The sequence below is a fragment of the Jaculus jaculus genome, chromosome 3 (assembly GCF_020740685.1).
Source record: "Jaculus jaculus isolate mJacJac1 chromosome 3, mJacJac1.mat.Y.cur, whole genome shotgun sequence".
Classification (NCBI taxonomy): domain Eukaryota; kingdom Metazoa; phylum Chordata; class Mammalia; order Rodentia; family Dipodidae; genus Jaculus; species Jaculus jaculus.
Genome location: NC_059104.1, coordinates 180,290,605 through 180,304,162, shown reverse-complemented (window position 1 = coordinate 180,304,162; position 13,558 = coordinate 180,290,605). Strand labels below are relative to the sequence as shown.

Below are 13,558 nucleotides of genomic sequence, written 5' to 3'. Positions count from 1 at the left end.
CCTGGAGGGAGGAACTGCTTTCTCAGACGTCTGTCATAGAACTGGCCCGTAGTGAAGGAGCCCCAGGCATCCCGCCTGCGATCAGCGCTCACACTCCCTCCCACGGTAAGCACTGCACTCCAGAAGTTGTGTGACCTCACGATTGAAGGTCTAGTAGGGGTAAAAGAAATAAAAAGCAGTGTTCTTGGGTGAAAGAAGGATAGCAATGCAGCTTAAGGTCTTAATGAAGTACTCAGTTAGGCCACGAATGAAAGGATTAGATGCCCAGGAGCTGGTGGAACTGCCACCCGAAACCAAAAATGGGGGGGGGGGCTGTCTGTGTAGAAATTAAACTCATGGCCTTTGCAAGCTAGGCAAGCACTCATCACTAAGCTACACTCCCAGCCCTCTCCGGGTTTAGAAGTGGAAATCAGAGGCAGGCCTTGTCACGAACCACACACACCCAAAAGAGGTGGACTTTGCTTGCTTGTTCTCTGTGCCTCTCTGCTCGCCATCCTTTTTCTTTCTTTAATGTGTAGCAGGCTGGCCTCGAATTCCTGATCCTCCGGCCTCCACCTCTTCAGCAACATCCTTCTGGCATGCACCACCACAACCTGCTCGCCATCTTTTACTGTTGCTCGGTGGCTCGGTGTTTCCCACTTGCGGCTTTAAGCTGCTGCGGGCTCGAGGCAGGGCCTGCACCTGCCATTGTTCTCGCAGTTGCTCCCTGTTCCTTCATCCACTGGATGTGGTTGCTTTCTCCTGTTAGCTGCCTTTGGTGCAACTCTTTATTAGGTAACATGGTGACTAAAGAATAACCAGCAAGTCATTTGAAGGATCCCCAATGGATGTGACCTAATATGGTGGGTTTTAAAAACAATACTTTTATTTATTTGCAAGCAGAGGGAGAGATAAAAGACAGAAAGACAGCAAGAATGGGAGCACCAGGGCCTCTAGCTCCTGTAAACCAACTCCAGATGCATGCACCACTATGTACATCTGGCTTTACTTGGGTACTGGGGAATCAAACCTGGGTCTTTAAGCTTTGTAGGCAAGTGCCTTAATCACTGAGCCATCTATCCAGCCTGATCTGATGTTTTATCTGTGCTTTCTCTCTATTTTTACTTAACATGCATCTCCAAAATGAAGATGTTTCTGTGGGCTTCATTTCAGGTGCCCTGATGCATGAGCTTTCAAATGATGGTGCTCGTAGACAGTTTGAATTTTATCTGGAAGAAATGATCCTTCCTCTCATGGTAGCCAGTGCCCAGAGTGGGGAACGCGAATGCCATATAGTGGTGCTTACAGATGACGATGTCGTGGATTGGGATGAGGAGTACCCACCCCAGATGGGAGAAGAGTACTCACAAAGTAAGTACTGCGGCGCGCTCTTCCTGCCTCGTCCATAGCTCTGTCTTTTGGTATCAAAGGAAATGTTAAAGAAAAGAGGGTTTTATAAAGGGTATATCCAACTCATATCATGCACCATAGATCAGCAAACTAGCTTGTGGGTCAAATTCATCCCCACTGCTTGTTTTTATAAGTGAAGTTTTATATATTGCCTGTGGCTGCTTTCATGCTATTGTGGTAGAGTTGAGTAGCTGCAACGGAGACTGCATGGCTCACAAAACCCAAAGTATTTGCTATCTGGGCCTGTGTAGAAAATGTGTGCAGATTCTTGTCATGCACAGAAGGAGGGAAACTTTAAGTTCAAGGAACTCTTTCGAATCCATGCTCCTGGAGGATTCACTGCCCTTCCAAAAGTTCGGTTGGATAAGCTCAAGTTCTCACATGTTTCTGAGCAAGTCAGCATGTCTTGAGAAGCACTGACTTCTCTTCTTATTCCATTCCCAGACTGGCCTTTTGTTTTGTTTTGTTTTTTTGAGGTAGGATCTCACTCTATCTTAGGCTGACCTGGAATGCACTGTGTAGTCCGGGGGCGGGGAGGACCTTGAATTCATGGTGGTCCTCCTACCTCTGCTCCCAAGTGCTGGGATTAAAGGCATGTGCCACCACTCCCAGCTTGGTCTTTTTTTTTTTAAGGCGCAAGAGAGAGGGTGTGAGAGAGAATTAGTGTGTCAGGGCCTCCAGCCACTGCAGTCAAACTCCAGACAAGTGTGCCCCCTTGTGTACATGTGAAGCATTGCACCCTTGTGTCACTGTGTGTCTGGCTTACATGGATCTGGAGAGTCAAACACGAGTCCTTAGGCTTTACAGGCAAGCACCTTACCACCACTAAGCCATCTCTCCAGCCCTATCTTAGACTATTTTCTTAATAAACCAAATTATGAACATTGTTCATCTTTATCATGGGTGGTTTGAAAGACTGGCCTTCGTTCCTACCCTATCTGCTGCTTCTGTACTTGGGACTGATGATGTGGTAGAAAAAGAGATTTAGTAAAAAACAGTAATACAAAGCATACCCAAACCCTTTAATCTCTGAGTTTTAAAAAAACTAAGCAGACAGGCTGACCACAAATGCTAATATTGTTGACATCTTAAAAATGTTCAGAAGCCGAGTCTAATACAAATCATGGCAGCACATTTTGGAATGGACACAGGCTCTCACAGTGGCGTGCTTCCATGAGGGTTGTGACTCACTGTGAAAGCCACTGGAGGCTTCTTTCTTTTGTTTGTTTGCTTTTGTTTCCTCAGTCCTAGGCTCTTCCCTGATAATGATTTTTTTTTTCTCAGCAAGTGGAAGAAAAATTTGAGCAAAACATAAAAAAGAAAAAATGAAAGGCTACCAAAAGTGAAAAAAAAAATACTTAGTTATTTTCTGTTAAGAAAGATGACTGAAAAAACTTATTATTTATATTTTAGTTTTCAAAAGATTTAACCCCAGTGGGGTGGAGACAAGTCTAGAAACAGGTGAGGCTGTACTGATGCTGGAAATGCAGTCAGCTGACCTTTCCTGTAGTTGTTGCAGATTTCCTTTCAAGGTTTTTTTTTTTTTTTTTTTTTTTATCCTAACCTTCAAAGCTTAATGGAATGGAAACATGTTTGCTTATTTTGTGTGACTGTGTTTCATTTTGTGCGGAGCTAAGCAGCCCAAAGAAGATGCTGTTGGACAAGGCCTCCCTTCATCCCTTCAGAACTATCAAAAAAATCTTTGCTTAAAATACCAGTAATCTCAGTGATTTAGTGATAATCGCAATTGATCTCACGAGTAAAATTTGTTTAGTATTTTCCTTTATTGGCCCTGAGACCAGCATGTTTGGTTTGAGTATGTTTTTCTTCTTTTGAAAAAGCCTCTGCAGTTCACCTTTTAAGGGAGATAACTCCATCTGAGAGAGAGGAAGCGAGGAGGGTCCATCAGTCTAACTCACTGAAGTCCCAGCACATTTGGAAGACTCAACATGTTGTCAGTGGAATGTCTGCCCTTTGCAAAGCCAGTTTGCTCTAAACACACTAACCTAGGCAGAACATGCTCAAATCTGCCATTTTTAGCAGCAGTGTAAAGTGGAGCTATTCACCTGGATGGAAAACAGCTGTGGGGAGGGGCTTGGCCTTCGGGGAATTATTAGTAGTTCCTCCACCTTAAATGTGAATCATGTCATGTGCTCTCTGACAAGATGTCCCCTCCGGGTCTTGCAGGTGTCTTAGCAAGCCACTTTGCGTGGCCTGCTCGATGGGGATGTGTTACTGCTGTCTTCTTCCGGTTGTCTTATTTCAGATTTGGGGCAGACCTCATGTGGATGTGCGCTGTGCTAAAGGGGGTCTCCTGTGTGCGGGGTTACCTGGGGCAGACCTCATGTGGATGTGCGCTGTGCTGAAGGGGGTCTCCTGTGTGCGGGGTTACCTGGGGCAGACCTCATGTGGATGTGCGCTGTGCTGAAGGGGGTCTCCTGTGTGCGGGGTTACCTGGGGCAGACCTCATGTGGATGTGCGCTGTGCTGAAGGGGGTCTCCTGTGTGCGGGGTTACCTGGGGCAGACCTCATGTGGATGTGCGCTGTGCTGAAGGGGGTCTCCTGTGTGCGGGGTTACCTGGGGCAGACCTCATGTGGATGTGTGCTGTGTTGATGGGGGTCTCCTGTGTGCGGGGTTACCTGGGGCAGTCCTCATGTGGATGTGCGCTGTGCTGAAGGGGGTCTCCTGTGTGTGGGGTTACCTGGGGCAGACCTCATGTGGATGTGCGCTGTGCTGATGGGGGTCTCCTGTGTGTGGTTACCTGCGTTTGGTTCTATACTAACTGCTGAATGTGGCCCTGTCCTTGTACTCTCCTGTCAGCTAGTCTTCCTTTGGCACTAGTGCATCTATTATGGGGACTTTAAGGGCGCTCAGACCCTTTGATGACCAAGCTATTTAATATATTCTCTTAAATAATTTTATTCTAATGTGAAATATTTTTTTTCTTTTTTTCCAGTTATTTATAGCACAAAATTATATAGATTTTTCAAGTACATTGAGAACAGAGATGTGGCCAAATCAGTTTTGAAGGAGAGAGGTCTTAAGAAGATTAGATTGGGAATAGAAGGTAAGACTTTTTTACTTCATTTTTGTAAAAAAAAAAAAAAAAAAAAAGAAAGAAAGAAAAGAAAAGAAAGTTTAAAAATTGGATTATAAAATCATTGCAGGGGAAAAAGACCTTGGCCAAAATCACTGACTGCTTATGAAAAAAAAGACAATAGATAATATATATAGATATATAATAGATATAGACAATAAATAAGAGAAACCCAGTCTTTTAAGCAGACAAATGGAAGCCTTTAGAAATGATTATGATAAGATTCTCCAGAGAGAAGGCTGGGGAGATGGCTCCGTGGGTAAAGGTGCTTGCTTGCAAAGTCTGCTGCCCATGCATAATTCTCCAGCATCCGTGTGAGTCAGACAGTGGTCAGGTATCTGAAGTTCATTTGCAATCGCAAGAGACCCTGGTGTGCCTACACATTGGCAGACAGACACACACACAAGCACACGTGCATGTGAGTAATAAGTTTTTAAAAGAGAGATGTAAGACTTCTGATTACTGTCTTATTTCCTTTATGTTGATTAGTCTTTGATACATGTGCTGAAACAGAAACCTAAATAAAGATAATTTTTTAAAATGCAAAAAATAAATGATTCCCTGGTGATTGAGAGATATACTGGTCTAAAGCCATACTTTCCTGAATGTGCTCAATCTTGTGTGATCTCAGAAGCTAAACAGAGTTGGGGTTGGTTGATACTTGAATAGGAGAGAAATAATTTATTTTTTTCTGCCACAACATGCTCTATCTCACTTCAAACAGAGCTTGCATGCTATGCATGGGCTCATATATGCATAGTTTCCCACTCACTTAGCAGGGCAGGGCTGTTGTCAGTGGTGACCTTTGAAGCCCTATAGATTTAAACTCGCCTTTTGAAGACCCAAGGAGTAGCAGAGTTAGCAGCTTGGTGGCATGAGAACTTAGGGTATGAGGATAGTTCGTTCTTTTTTCAAGTTTAAATACAGATCCGGAAACTTCTTTCATCTTACTTAAATGCATATATTTTCACATAGCCTTTTACTTCATGATTTAAATGATTTTCCCCATATGCCTTGTCATATGCTTCTGTTATTTTAAAATACCCTTATCCTTCTTGGCATAACAAGGCATTGTATAAAGAGTAGAGGCTCTGGAGCCAGATCACTTATGAATTAATTACTCTATGCATTGGCCACAGCACTTAAAACTGGTTTCCTCATCTAAAATGGGAGTATTAGTAAGCACTTTATATGGTTATTTTAAGGATGGGATGAACTGACACAGGAAAGCGATTACAGCAGTAGCTGGTACGTGGAGAGCTCTCAGTGTGTGCTTGAGACAGTGGTAGTAGAGATGACCGTGCTGACTAAGGACCCGGCGGAGCCGCTGGAGGGTCACGGCAATGAGCTGTTGCAGCACATGGAAAGAATGACCAGAAACTCCATTAATAATAACAATAACAACTATTATTCTGCTTTGCTTTGTTTTGTGGGGTGAGAAGGAGATTTTGGGCTAACTTGTAGACCATCAACTTTCCCATTGAGTCTGTAAGTTTTTTTCCATAGAAAAAGTTAGGCATTGGGGCACACACCTACAACCCTAGAACTTGGGTGGTAGAAGCAGGAGGATCAGGAGTTCAAGCCATCTTTAGGGACATAACAAGTTCAGAGGCTAGCCTGAGTTTATACATAAGACCCTGGCTCAACCCTTCCATACCCACTATACCCCTCCCCAAAAGAAAAAGTAAGTAAAATAGCTTCAGTCTTAAGAGCCCACTGGAATGTCCTTTCTGTTTGGAGCTCGTCGCCCCTGCACCGGTGCTGTCTTATGTGCGTACGTATGTTATTTGGGACGTCCCTTGACTGTATGAAGGAATCCCATTGTCCCCAACAGACCATCAACACTCCTGAGGAAGCTCGTTCCCAGCATTAGCTGTTTGATGCAGTGGCTGCTAAGCTGTAACTTGTTGAGTGAGTAGGCTGGAAATCTGGAACCAGGACAGACTTTACTTTTAAAGGAAAAAATATGTCCTTCAGCAAGATGGGTTTCCTCAGTAAGATCTATGGGAAAAGATTATCACGGTCACATGCTGGGTGCTCATTAACTGCTCAGCTTTGGCTCAGTGCCTGTAACATGTCCAGCACTATGCTAGGCTCTGGAGACACAGATCAAGTTCTTACATGCCATAGAAGAAACTGTTTAGGTGTAGGAGTCATACATGCAAAAGTGGTAAGTACAGTTTAGTGTATTATTGTAACAGGAGTGCTATGGTGCATAAGCAGCAAATGTTTAACACTGTGTGGAGGGGGCGGGTCCTAATGCCATGGAGAAGAGATAAAAGTTAGAATTTCAGTATGAAGGTGCAAGGAGGGAACCAACAACAGAACAGTATGTGCAAAGTATCCAAGCGTATTCAAAAGAGTAGAAAATTAACACAGCCAGTATATCTGAAAGCACTAGGATTTGAAGGATATTATAATAATAGATGAAATTGTCAGTTGGAATCAGGTTGTAAAATAGCCTGTATTCTGTATGAGAAATACAGATCTTTCTCCTTGAAGCATGAGGAGACCTTTGGTGGTCTTTAAGCAAGGGTGCATTTTGATTTCATTTGTATAGAGCAGTGATTCTGCATGGAGGACAGATTGGAATGTAGTCAGACAGGAATTTTAAAGACCTTCTTATGGTGCAGGAGGAGTCAAGGACAAGGGGACCTTTCTGACCTCTGGTGCTGCATCTGGATGATAGACTGAAGTGTGACTCACAGACATTCCTCGGGCCTCTGGAAGATCTCTGTCCTCCTCAGGCTTCCCTCTTGGATCCACACCGTACACATAGTCAGGGTGCCTCCATATCTCTTCTTCCACAGTTTTTGTTAATTGATCACATACCCTTTGTGGTTTTTTCCTGATACTGTGGGCCAAGTCCAACCTATTTCTGGGGTTTCCTGTTAATAAAGTCTTGTTGGAATCATTTGTACATTCTCTGTTGCTGATTTCATGTCACAGTGGTAAGCGCTGGAATATTTACTGTGACCCATAACAGATCATGTGTGTTAATCTGTGGTCCAAAGTAGTGACACTTGCTAGTAGAAAGGAAGTGTGGCTGGGGAGATGGCTCAGTCGGTACAGCTCTTGCTGCGCAGACGCAGACTTGAACTGGGGTTTCCAGCTCCTACGTTAAACTGCCGGCTGTGGTACGTCTATGTGCTTGTGTGTGAGAGAAGGCCAGAGGCTGATGTCAGGTGTTGTGCTCAATCACTCTCCACCTTAGTTTTTAAAAATTCATTTATTATTATTTGTAGGCAGGGAAGGGGGAATGAATATGGATATGAATGGGCACTCACAAGCACACAGACCTATGTGCATACATACAAAACAGGAGGAATTTGTATATAGTATTTTCTAAGGACATTACGTCTCTGGAGAAATTGCCCTATTTGCGAATAATTGAAAGTTTTTAAAATTAGGCTTGTCTTTAGTTCTTTTCTGTGACTAATGATTGAAATGGCGAAGGTATAAACAATTAGGGAAAGCTGCTTTTGGTGATGTAAATTTAGTTTGTTTGGGGGTAGTCAAGTTAAAAATGATGTGCATAAAAATACTGTCCTTACCGACTTAGCAGCAGAATCATTTAAGAACCAGCTAGAGAGCTGACTGTTGTCACTTGCAAAACAGGAAAGTCAGAGCTGAGCAATAGAAAGATGAAGTTTGCGCTTGGGAATGGTAAGGCTAATGCAGCAAGAAATCATAGCCACTGGACCGGAGTGTCATTTGAGAATGGTTCCAGGACATCGAGGGGACACAGCTGGAGCCCACCATTGCATAGGGGACCCACGCGCTCCAGGTTCCCACTTAGAATGTTCTGTGGGCTTTATTGACTTAAGGGATGGTGGATGACTGTGATTTTATATATATATATAATATATATATGTGACTAGGATTATAGTTTTTAGTGGTCAAACTGATGGCTGGTTGGATGAATATTGGTTTCCTTCTTGGTTTTTATTTTCATTTGTTCAGGATCTGTACCAGAAACACCTTTATCAACTAACTTGAGTCAGAAATTCCTCCATTTTAAAAATCTTTCTTTTCTTTAGGTTATCCTACCTACAAAGAAAAAGTAAAGAAAAGGCCAGGGGGCCGCCCAGAAGTCATTTACAACTATGTCCAAAGGCCTTTTATTCGAATGTCCTGGGAGAAGGAGGAAGGGAAGAGCCGGCATGTAGACTTTCAGTGTGTAAAGAGTAAGTCAATCACGAACCTGGCGGCAGCTGCTGCAGACATTCCCCAGGACCAGCTGGTAGTCATGCTCCCGACTCCGCAAGTGGACGAGCTGGACATCCTCCCCATCCACCCCCCTGCCGGCAACAGCGACCTCGATCCTGATGCACAGAATCCGATGCTGTGATGTGGATGTACTGGAAACCATAGCATGCTACTCTTCACAGTGACGTTGTACTCCCCGTTCTGCACTGCAAGGCCACCTTTTTCATTGTGAGATGCACACGTTTAGGATAATGCAGTGTAGGCTCTTTTAAAAGACCAACAGGTAGCTGGATGGTTTTTTAATGAGTACAGCTTCAGCATTTGGAAGAAGTTCCAGTTCTATAAATGTATTTGTTTACCAGTAGGTTTGTGGAATCGGTTCTTTGTTTGGGGGACAGCCCTGTTCACACATCTGAGTCCTGAAGAAGTGGTGGGAGTGGGCAGCTGGGGTCCTTTCAACGTAGAATGAGATGCATCACACCCCAGATAAAATGCAGAATATTACATAGTTGCACTTTATAAATGTGGTTAAATGGAACTGTACAAGCCATTTGAGTTGTGATGCACAGTGTAACTTAAACAAGTGCTTCTATCAAAGTATTCTTTCAGTAAAATGTGTATAGTTTTCCCATGATGAACAAAAAAGTATTTATCTTGGGTTTGTTTGAATGACTAGGGTGCGATTGATGCTCATAACTTATCAGTTCATTTTCTGCAGCGCTGCCTCACCCTTTTAGAGTGAGTCACATGCAGGGAGTGTGAACGCCAGGGGTGGTTTATCATCCAGTCTGCCTTACCCTTAATCTCTGCACAGATATTTATTTACTAATGATTTTTTTTTCTTAAGAGTTATGGGATTGGAAAATGAAGTGTTTGCTCTTCATTTACTAAATGATTGTACACTCAAGTTTTTCATCAAAATAAAACTCCATTGTTTTAATGTTTCTGACCAACTGTATAAGTACCTTGACTAGATTTTAAGTCTCATGATTAGTAGATTCAGTATTATGTTGGCCTAATTATAACCAGAAATCAAATAGCCAAACAATCTGAATTTGATATATTTGTGATGAGGCACTTAGATTTCCTATAATTCAGAAGAAATTGAAAAGCCACATACTTTCTATACCATCAGATATGAAAAGTGAAGTGACTTTACAGAGGCTGTAGTAATCCCAAGTGTCAGGACTAATTTCTGATATTTCAACTGGTTTTTCCTTTAGTTGCAGTGCTCTGCCTAACATATTATTAATGCAAATTGTATTTTTAATATTTGGTGACCTAATTCAAGAATCAGAACTATGTAGTTGCTCCTGGTCAGAGGCCTCCTATGTGTTTGAAGCCAATATAACTGCAAGCATTTAGCGAGGTGTGTTTGAGGAGAGGGCAGTCTGTAATCTTGAATTTACTGATGCAGAGAATTTGAAATTCATGTGCAAGAATAACAGTTTTGTTCTCATGTAAACTGAAATAGCTGCAATTTAGAAATTAGCTGTTTTTCTGCAGGTTATCAAAGCTAGTAAATTATAAAACATTGCAAATGATAGCGTGGATTGTGTTTCCACATCCCTTGTTGGATGTTCCAGCCCTGCAGCATGGAGTTTTTACCTAATTATCTGAAATGGGAACAATACTTATAGAACAAGGGAAAGAAACATTTATTAAAAATATTTAACTGTCTAATACATTATACTTTAACCCATATTTATAGTAAAGGATTCTTACAAGGAGGAATAAACGGCTTTATGATACAATTAGTATAAGAAATATCCACATGGGGGACTTCTTTGTAGTGTAAAAACACCTTACATCTGAAATGACCATTTCGCATATAAAAGCTAACAGTGATGCTTCTGTGCACAATGATTAAAAAATTCAACACATACAGAATCCAAAATATACAATTAATGCAAGCTATCCACAGCTAGCCCAAAATCAATGATGAGGAGACACTGGAGCAGGCTTAGTTCCACTTTGTCTGAAGTTACACATAGTAAGATTGACTTGTATCAATGGCTCTGAGATGGCTTTTATGAGGTCAGTCCATAAAAGCTGTTCTCTCCCTATTCAGTAAGCTTCACAGACTGTAAAACTCCACCAGTAATGCACTTTGATACTGTAGCTGTTGCCAAAAGCAACATGTAGTGTCTACAACGGCCATGGCAAGTCGCTGAAGTCAACAGGACCGCCCAGCCCAGCATCGGCTTCCAGGAGGCTCATGATGACAGCCATTGCTGCTTCATCGTTGCTGGGACTACTGGATCCTTGGTCGTTGTCAATCATATCTATGCCTGTGTGGGGGTTCTCACCTGTGGAGGAAGCAAAGACTGGTCAGCATGGCCAGCAATACAAATACCAAAGCACGCTCACATTTAGTGAGCAATTTCCAAGTACATTTCTAATAAGAAAATTATATCCAACAGTGTGAGCAGGTACTGCGGGGTCTGTATTTTCTCTCTCTCTCTGTATGTATGTATGTATGTGTGTGTGTGTGTGTGTGTAACACACACACACATACATACATACACCTACACATGTATATATAGAGAGATGGAGAGAGAAATTTTATTTTGCTGTTTCTCAGAAACAAAAGAACTTAAAAATAGTGACATGCTTATAATTCAACAAATGTTAAAAAAATTTAAGTTGAACTCATTTTAATATTCTGATATCCAGTGGGGAGAAGGAGTTATACAAGGAATGGCAACTAGGAAAGGAGGAAGTAGGAAAAAAGATCTAGAAGAAGATGGATGGGATGGGAAAAGCCAACTGTCATTATTTGGTGCTATAACCCCTCTGAGTCTGATTGCTCAGTTTCCTGGGCATGGTCTGTCTGCACCAACCCTGCCTCTGAAGGTCGTGCTCCACAAAGGAAAAAGCCTATGTCAAGGCTGAACTGACATACTTAAGATCCCCCAGAACACAGCCGTTAACATCGTCATGGAGTTATTAAAACATTCACACTTCTCCCATTTGTATCAATTATTTCCCAGAACTAGCTTGTTTTGGATAATCCGTTCATAACATCCTCTAGGGCTGGGGAGATGGCTCAGCCGTTAAAGGTGCCTGCTAAAAACCCTCCATGCCAGATACACTGCAGGCTCACTGTCATGTATGGAAGTGAGTAATAACGGCACTTACCAAGAATAGAAGAACTATCTGAATATGGATAACCTGGGTTCTCCTGTGCCTGTCCTGGTAGGAGGCCACTGCAAGGAATGTCTGGAGTCCCTCCATTTAGGATCTACAAATAAAAGGTGGGAATGTGAAGTTTTTCCTTTAAATAAAATTTTCAATCAGTATCCTGCAATGTTACCAAGCAAATTGGGGAAAAGCTCCAAACAGGCTGATTCTTGTGGGATGACTTCAAACTGTAAAGAACAGTCACAGAAACAAAACAAAACTTCTCCCCCATACTTTTTTTTCCCCTCTGCATTTGATTCAGCATATTCAGTTAGCGTAGAAGGTGTAAGGTAACTCAAGGCCAAAGCTTAAATATCAGAGATCATGCAGAGGCCGATCTAAGCAGTCACCAGGGAATAAGCAACACTGAACCATTTCCCATCAGGGTGCTACAGGTGCCAACCTGAGGAACTCCTGGTTTCCATTTTTAAGAGTCACCAAGGAGCATACCACTCCAAAGTAAAACTAATTCTATCTCAAAATACCTCCAAGTTCCTTGCCCAAGGACCAGCCTTTGAGAAGTATTTGTACTGAAGGGAGGGGCTCCAGGAAGGCCCTGATTTCAGGCCTTGCCAGTAGGTGGCATTACAACTGGACCTTCATAGTTCAATGTTTCAGGTTCTTCTTCACAGCTCAACTCTCCCCCCACACACACACACACCCAGGGTCTCATTCCAGCCCAGGCTGGCCTGGAATTCCCTATGTAGTCTCAGGATGACCTCGAACTCATGGCGATCCTCCTACCTCTGCCTCCCCAGTGCTGGGATTAAAGGTGTGCGCCACCACTCCTGGCTCAACTTTTTTTAATTCTTAAATTATTGACACCTCCAAAGAACTTCTGTTTAGGTAGTTTGTATTTGTCAACTTTTTCTATATTTGAAATTAAATGTAACAGGTTTTTGAAGTACAGTAACCCCATTACATAGTAACATGAATAATATCTTAGTGAAGATCAGTTTACCAAATCAACATGTTAAATTTATAGATTTCACTGATTCTCTCATTTGCTCAATCACTGTTTAAATAGTATCTGAAGTCCACAAAGGAGATCCAGAGTCCCAGATAAGCAGTTGGAAGAGGCAGAAACAGTCTCTCCACATAACTTTGGTATGTGTTGATATTATATCAACATCTGTCAAATATTTCTTAAACAATCCTTACAGTGCAGAACCTAAAACATACCAATTTGTGTACCCTATTATGTTAAAATCAGGGCTGGAGAGATGGCTTAGTAGTTAAAGCACTTGCTTGTAATGTCAAAGGACCTTGGTTCGATTCCCCAAGGACCCATGTAAGCCAGATGCACAAGGTGGCACATGTGTGTGGAGTTTGTTTGCAATGGCTGGAGACCCTGCCGTGCCCATCCTCCCTCCCTCCCTCCCTCTCTCTCCCCCCCACTCTTCCTCTACCTCATTCTCTGTCACAAATAAATAAATAAAAATAATAAATAAGATCATGGCCATACCTTGGCACTTAGAATGGACTGCCACTGAATTATTTTGAGGACCTATAGGGTGTTGGTTCATTGAGTTATGTGGATCTTCCAAGTCAACATAAAATATCATTTTAATGTCATCTGGTAAGTTTTAGGAAGTAACTGAACTCAAAGTAGCAGATACAAGTTTTATGAGAATTCTAATTTTGCTTGAAAGCCCAAATCCTATCATTGGCAGCACATT

The 13,558-nt window shown here is 42.3% G+C and overlaps 2 protein-coding genes across 9 annotated transcripts in view; one reads left to right on the top strand and one right to left on the bottom strand.

The window, feature by feature from the left end:
- Nucleotides 1-9,645, top strand: part of Btbd10 (BTB domain containing 10) — a 63,129-nt gene extending 53,484 nt beyond the window's left edge. For all 6 annotated transcript variants that reach the window (XM_045145025.1, XM_045145029.1, XM_045145027.1 and 3 more), the window contains 3 exons: nucleotides 1,153-1,350; nucleotides 4,347-4,457; nucleotides 8,528-9,645. In XM_045145025.1, coding sequence (XP_045000960.1) covers nucleotides 1,153-1,350; nucleotides 4,347-4,457; nucleotides 8,528-8,838 — 620 coding nt within the window. In that variant the 3' untranslated portion in view covers nucleotides 8,839-9,645. The remainder of the gene's footprint in view (nucleotides 1-1,152; nucleotides 1,351-4,346; nucleotides 4,458-8,527) is intronic.
- A 685-nt stretch (nucleotides 9,646-10,330) lies between these two features.
- Arntl (aryl hydrocarbon receptor nuclear translocator like) overlaps nucleotides 10,331-13,558 on the bottom strand; it is a 110,835-nt gene continuing 107,607 nt past the window's right edge. For all 3 annotated transcript variants that reach the window (XM_045145022.1, XM_045145023.1, XM_045145024.1), the window contains 2 exons: nucleotides 11,838-11,940; nucleotides 10,331-11,005 (listed from right to left, as the gene is read on the bottom strand). In XM_045145022.1, coding sequence (XP_045000957.1) covers nucleotides 10,845-11,005; nucleotides 11,838-11,940 — 264 coding nt within the window. In that variant the 3' untranslated portion in view covers nucleotides 10,331-10,844. The remainder of the gene's footprint in view (nucleotides 11,006-11,837; nucleotides 11,941-13,558) is intronic.